Below are 6,599 nucleotides of genomic sequence, written 5' to 3'. Positions count from 1 at the left end.
AAACCTTTCGTCGTACCTCTGTGAGGTCCGATGACGCCCAAAAGACCGACACTGACCGAGAAGGAAAGGATGGGCTGGATTCAGATTGGATGCTTTTCGATTTGCGACTACCACATGTGGGACATACTCGAAGAGGAACAAGGAACCAGCAATGCTCTATGCCCCGGCTCTACGATTCATCTCTGCCCAGAAAGCTTCGGTAACTGCCTCTTATACGTCTGACCAGATTGATTTCAATTTATACACAGTGGTTGGTGAACAAGACAGGGGACATTGCGTGTGTCGTGAGATACATCAGGTGGCAAAACGGAAATCAAGTCTGCGATTGCCTTCGTCAGTTGTCGTGTCGAGATAATTCAGTTGCTCGTCCTGCAAATTGTCATTTGTGTCAGGGTCATCGAGTCAGAACAGAAACAAGTGACTATCGGGGCGAACTCACTCTGGACATTGCGTTCCAAATCCTGTCACGAGTGGCATTGCGCCATCGGTAGTAGTAATACGTTGCCACTGGTGAAGAGACGAGGTAAGCAGTGAAGTCTTGAGCAAAAGAAGGAACGTCTCACCATAGAGGAAGCAGACGCAAAGAGACAGGATCGCAAGGGCCAAGTTACCCTTTCGATATTGCGGCGCGTCGGATTGCTGATAGACATTGGCGCCAATAATAGCTGACACTTGGACGAGCATATTATAGAGCGCAGCGCTGATCGTTCGCGTGCGTACCGAGCCTGACTGACGAGAAACCCATGCGACCTGAATGGCGTGCACGTACGGAAAGCCCTGCTGCAGGGTTGCTACCGCCCAGAAGGTCCAAGGGCTAGCATCGCTTGGCAGCGCGTACAGCGCAAAACAAAGGGGAAAGAACCAAACGCTCTGTGACATGGCCACAAAAGAACGATTGTCGACGACCTCGGACACAATGACAACCAGGAAGAGGAGGACGACTCCGATGGCGGGCGCCGGAACAGAGAGGGCGTTTGTTTGTTCCGTGCTGAAGCCAAGATGTCGAAGCTGAAGAGTTAGGTAGTTGGATAGGGGATACGACGGAATCAGGAAAGTGACGCCGATGAGGTAGAGCGGCCACATGTCGTAGTCTTTAAGACTAGTCCGAAAAGCTTTCCAATCGATACCCTGACGATTGTGCATGGAGCCCTTTGTTGGGTCGTCTCGGATAACGCGATTGACGATGATCTTTTCCTCGCGCTCGGTAAACCATCCTTTTCTCCAAAACCAATTCTTCGTCTGTGTGGGACCCGCAGGCATGTTGACAAAGGCAAAAAGGCCGACTACGAGGGTCAAAACGGCTTCGATGAGGAACAAATACTGCCAGCCCGCATGGCCACCGTGGCCACGCAGACGGAGAAGACCGAGTGCCAAAAAGGGGCCAATGATCTTGACGAGGTAGTTGGAGAGCCAAAAGATTGCCAAACGAAGTGGGAGCTCTTGCTTGGTAAAAAAGTAGCTGAGCCACAGCACAACGTCTGGAATAAAGCCGCCCTGCAGCGCTCCTATGAAAAAGCGTAGTGCGAGAAACGAAGTCCGACCCTTCATCCAAAATTGAGCGCCCGAAAAGATGCTCCAGATGCAGATTTGTGCTGGCACCCATCGGTCTGCTCCCACCCGCTTACTGATCATCTGTGAAGGAAGCTCGGCGCCTGGTCGATATAGCTGTCTAGTCAGCAACATTGGCGACCCATAGATCTCGATCGAGAGGCACTGTTGACTCACAAAGGAACGCGACTTTAAATAAGGTGTTGCCGAGGTTCAGGTCGTTTGTGTCGAGTCCCAGGTCGTCGAGGAGGTTGTCGGAGTTGGCTTGGGCGATGTTTTCACGGTCGAGGTCTAAGCAGAAGAACATAATGGAAGCCCAGAGGGCGATGCGAAGATCCATCTTCCGCACTAGTTTTCTCTCCTCGCCCCAAGTCCAACGGAAAAGTGGGTCGAAGCGTTGCCGATTTTCCCACAACGGATGGGCAGCATTTCGTTTGGCAAAGTCAAGGTCGTCAAAGACTGAGGGTTGCGTCGCTATCGCATCCCAGTCGTTCCGCTTGCTTCTACGGAAGAGATCGAGTAAGCGCGAAGGTGCGGCAGGGTTTGAGGCTAGTGGTGGCACAGTGTCTTGCAATACGGACGACGATCGGGTCGATGCCAGTGATTTCTTGTCATCGAGCTCAGGACTCGTGGACACTTCCGTGCTCTCAGCTGCCGCTACCTCAGAGCTGTGGGCAGGGACTTGAAGAAGGCCACTACGGTAGAGCTCGTGGGCTGCCCCTTCCACTTGTCCAGAGTCCATCTTGAAGGTTGCCTGCGAAGACAGGATGAGAAGCGCGGTCCGACGGCGATTTCGTTACATTTACGGTAATTAAAGGATTATAGGAAATCAGGGCTGGGCAGACATCGTGCACTTCCTTGCCATCCCAGGCACGGCATGATGACGCCGTTCCTCACGCCATTTCACCCTATCTTGGGCCATTGATGCCTCACTCTGTAAAGTTACCACTTCGAGGAAGTCCGAGACCACTCTGTTCCTGCCGTGCTCGTTCTTTGCGCTCGACCTAGGGTCCATTGCGAGATGGTTGCGTGCTATAAGAGATAGAGAGCTTATACACTGGCGCCGAATTGACCGACACTGTAATAGGATCAAGGTGTTCTCGGTCTTTAGTGCGTCTTTGCAGCTAAGGAATCTAGCAGACCTATGTCCTCTATCTATGTCGAGAGGCCGCGTTGTGAGCACGTCAGTGAGCTTCTTGTCTAACTCGGCCGACGTTGAGTAGAACGAAGAAAGCGGCTTGGGGTGGGCCAGGCAAAGAAAGCGCGATTGCGTGCTCAGAATCAAAAATGTCGTCAGCAGCCAAAGACGCGCACGCAATTTCGTTATCTCATTGCGTATCTCTGTTCTAGGACAGGACCCCTAGCTTTGATTTACCGCGCTCGCCTTCTCGAGCCCGGGAGGAGGCGCCCGTCGCTGCTAGGTACGCGCGGCTGAGGTGAGCCAGGAGGAGTCGAAGAAGCAATTACAATACGCTGGAGATTCGAGTGAGGTGCTGAGTGAGAAAGCACGACATTCACGGGGCATGTGCCGCGTTGTAGCAGATGCAAAGAGCAGCGAGAGTACCTAGCGATCGCAAGCAGTTGCCGAAGAGGCCATCATAAATACCAGCCACTGCTCAGGATTGTCTTCCCCATCTTTCGTCCATCTTTCCCTCTCTCTAGACCGCCGGACAGGAACTTGAAAAATGGCACCCGTCGCTGAAGTGCAGTCGCAGTTTGCTGCTGCTCCAACTCCCGTGCCTACAAAGGCCGCTGCCAACATTCCCAAGGCCAACGAGGCGGTTGCCAACACCGAATCATACCCCCGCGCGCCACTTCAACTTAGCGGCATCCTCGACAAATACGAGCACTTTGACGTCACGCCTGTCATCGGTCGCGAGTTTCCCACGGTCCAGCTCAAGGACCTTATCAACGCTCCCAACGCTGATGACCTTCTTCGAGAGCTCGCCATCATCAGTGAGTGCAAGAACGCTGCTTCTTCATTCGCACTCCTCTCGATTGCCGCTAATAAATGTCTACCCTCTTCCTCACAAAGTCTCTCGCCGTGGCGTTGTCTTCTTCCGTGGCCAGGATATCACTGCCGACGAACAGAAGGCATTGACCGATCGCCTCGGTCACCTTGCCGGCAAGCCTGCTTCAAGCGGTCTACACATCCACCCTATCTACAACGCAGAGAGGGATCAAAAGTACAACGCCGTCGATGACAAGGGAACGCAGAACAAGGACAACAGCATTTCCGTCATCTCCTCCAACCTTCGAAAGTCATTTGATCAGCGCCTGACTAACGCTGAAGAATGGCACAGCGGTGAGTGCTGTCTCGATCTGTTACAATCAACATCCCGAGCTTATTTTGCTCATTTGTGCTTACCTGTAACAGACATCACTTTTGAGCCGGTTCCCTCGGACTACACGAGCTTGAAGGTTCACACACTGCCCGCCACTGGTGGTGACACGCTCTGGTCGAGTGGTTACGAGATCTACGACCTCTTGTCTCCTCAGCTCAGGGCATTTGCCGACACGCTCGTCGGCCGCTTTGCCCAGCCGCACTTCAATGCTGCTGCCGAGCGTGGTGGCTTCCGCGTTCACCCCGGCCCACGAGGTTCGCCCGACAACGTCGGAGAGAAGCTTGAAGCGTTCCACCCTTTCATCCGCACCAATCCCGTCACAGGCTGGAACAGCGTCTTCGGCCTGGGAACTCACTTCCAGGAAATTGAGAATCTGACGACCAAGGAATCAAATCTGCTCAAACAATACATCCTCGACCTCGTCACGTCGAGCCATACCGCCCAGGTCCGTTTCAGATGGCAGAAGGATGACTTGGCAATCTGGGACAACAGATCCGTCTACCACGCCGCTACACCCGACTACGATGGACTCGGAGACCGAGCGGGCGTCCGTGCCGTTTCGCTGGGCGAGCGTCCCTACCACGACCCTAATTCGCGATCCCGCCGCGATGAGCTTGGTGTTGGCAGATTGATTTAAAACAACCCATTCTTCACTACTGCTACGACCACTTTTGATGCAATAATGACAGATTTCATTCTTTCTTCTGTGGGCGGTGTGAGCAATGGCCCGGCAAGTCATGCATTTTAAAGAAGATTGAGAAAAATAGCGAACTTTTTCTAGAAGCTAGCGCTGAGGGATGATGACCCCAGAATTCGAAAGTAAATGTAGGGCGCAGAATTAGGGAGAGACGCCAAAAGCGACGGGCAATCACGAGGAAACGCCAACAGCCTTCTTGATAGCCGCGGTGTCGTTGCTCGAGCCAGCAACGTAGTCGGCCACCTGCTGCTGCGTCGTGAAGGGGGCCGTGAAGCCCTTGGCGTTTGCGTACTGCTGCGATTGGGTGAGGTTGTTGAAGCACAAGTTGGGCTGGTTGTCGTACTTGGCCGCGTACGACCGAATCTTTGGCTCGCAAGTCGTCTTGGGTCCGATGATGATGTTGGCACCTGCCTGAGGAATAATTGTCACGTCGAACAAGACGTCGGCAGGGCTGCAGAAGGAGTGACAGTGCATATAGCAGTAATTTGTGAGCCAGAGTGAGACCGAAGAACCGAAGAGAGAGGTACACCTACGTAAGTCCAGCGGGAGGCAGCTCCGAGCAATTGGCTGTCGTCAAGCTTCCGTCAGGTGCCTGACCACTCTTTGAGCTCAGGGCCGCCGTGGCAATGGTGTAAGTGGCCTGGTTGAAGAGTTGCTGACTGTGCTCGAGGAGGAAAAGCGGACCGCAGGTGTCCTGGATGCGGTTGTTGGAGGCACCCGGCAAGTAGCCCGAGGCAATCTCATCAGGCGTCTCTGGCTCAACGATCTGCGGGGCATCTTCAGCGAAAAGGTGCTGCTTTGCGTGGTAGAGCCATGACATACCTCGTCAGTGATCGAGTACATCGTCGTGGTGGGCTTGATCGTCTGGAAACCACCGGCATTGGCAAGAGTTGTGACAAAGTGGCTGAATGTCTGCTGCTGCCAGATGCTAGGGCTGATGTACTGGAGCGAAGTGAGGAGATAAGCCTCAATTGTTCCGCGGTAGTCGGGGGCGAAGGCAACGACTCGGTCGACCTTTTCGCGCGTCTGAGGGAAGAAGGTCAAGCTCCACTGGGCGATGAGACCGCCGGCGGACCAGGTCATGACCGGGACTGGCTTCCTGGATTGAGAGTAGAGGCGGCGGACACCGTTGACGGCGTATTCGGCGCCGTCCTGAAGATCCTCAAGCATGTTGTTGGGAGGCGAAACGTGGCTGGAAGGAACAGGTAAAGGTGGAGAGCGGGCAACCGTGTCAGGCAACAATGAGACAATCCACGGTGAAAGAGCCGGAAGCTCACCAAGGCTGGTAGCCAAGCTGTGTGAGCAAGGGAACATAGGTGTGATCCCAAGACACTGAACCCGAGGTACCAGTGCCAGGGAGGAGGAGGACGGGCTTGGTCACCCCGATGTAAGAGCCACCAGGTTGGTTGGGGCACACGATGCTGGCGTCCAGGGTCGCTTGAGGAACCTGGAAGGCAGGGTCGGCGCCTTGAGGAATAGACGAGGTTGGCAATCCGACGGCGACGGACACAAGGGCGCAGAGCAGGGAGAACTTGAAGAACATCTTTGCACTTTTCTCCGCGGTATCGTAGAAGTTGATGAGGTGAGACGAGGGTGGACGAGCTTATGGATGCCTTCAAACTCTGCTGATGGTGCACGGCGGCTTATATGCCTTTCTCGATCCCGGCCGTTCTTCGCTCTCGACATCTTTGGGAACGGTGTGGGGCACCAGCCACGGTGTCCGTACGACGTCAAATCTTCTCCCCACAATCTCTTCTCCGACAATCAACATTGATCTACGGGAAGAAGTGCTGCTCATGGAAGCGGTCTAGCCACAGGCGGACAAACACCGATGGAATAAAGGTCGAGCACCAGGAACTCAGCGGCAGGAACGTAAATTACCTCTTAGTCGAAAAAACTGAAGTTGGCCTAGATCTCCGGGCAGCAGAAGAAGCATAAATTAATTTAACCCCACGTAGGCATCACTCGATGCACAATCACCTGCACGTATGTGTCTGGACTGTTAAACT

At 54.0% G+C, this 6,599-nt stretch overlaps 3 protein-coding genes across 3 annotated transcripts; 1 reads left to right on the top strand and 2 right to left on the bottom strand.

Moving 5' to 3' along the window:
- Positions 1 to 294: 294 nt before the first annotated feature.
- FA10DRAFT_224640 (MFS general substrate transporter) lies at positions 295 to 2,290 on the bottom strand (the record flags this gene model as incomplete). The annotated part of the gene is made up of 4 exons (XM_025518616.1): positions 295 to 369; positions 440 to 507; positions 564 to 1,652; positions 1,726 to 2,290. The coding sequence occupies 4 exons, from the start codon at positions 2,288 to 2,290 to the stop codon at positions 295 to 297; spliced, it is 1,797 nt and encodes a 598-aa protein (XP_025380732.1).
- A 943-nt stretch (positions 2,291 to 3,233) lies between these two features.
- FA10DRAFT_277326 (taurine catabolism dioxygenase) lies at positions 3,234 to 4,530 on the top strand (the record flags this gene model as incomplete). Its single annotated transcript, XM_025523371.1, has 3 exons — positions 3,234 to 3,504; positions 3,584 to 3,853; positions 3,926 to 4,530. 3 exons carry the CDS (start codon positions 3,234 to 3,236, stop codon positions 4,528 to 4,530), a joined length of 1,146 nt encoding a protein of 381 aa, XP_025380731.1.
- Positions 4,531 to 4,697: 167 nt separating this feature from the next.
- FA10DRAFT_264171 (putative lipase B precursor) lies at positions 4,698 to 6,390 on the bottom strand. Its single transcript, XM_025520545.1, has 4 exons — positions 5,868 to 6,390; positions 5,413 to 5,782; positions 5,124 to 5,356; positions 4,698 to 5,041 (listed from the first exon to the last, which is right to left on the bottom strand). Exons 1-4 carry the CDS (start codon positions 6,131 to 6,133, stop codon positions 4,762 to 4,764), a joined length of 1,149 nt encoding a protein of 382 aa, XP_025380730.1. The 5' UTR covers positions 6,134 to 6,390; the 3' UTR covers positions 4,698 to 4,761.
- Positions 6,391 to 6,599: the final 209 nt, after the last annotated feature.

Source organism: Acaromyces ingoldii (genome assembly GCF_003144295.1).
Source record: "Acaromyces ingoldii strain MCA 4198 unplaced genomic scaffold FA10scaffold_1, whole genome shotgun sequence".
NCBI lineage: Eukaryota > Fungi > Basidiomycota > Exobasidiomycetes > Exobasidiales > Cryptobasidiaceae > Acaromyces > Acaromyces ingoldii.
Note: the sequence above shows the minus strand (reverse complement) of the source record. Positions and strands in the feature narration are given on the sequence as shown.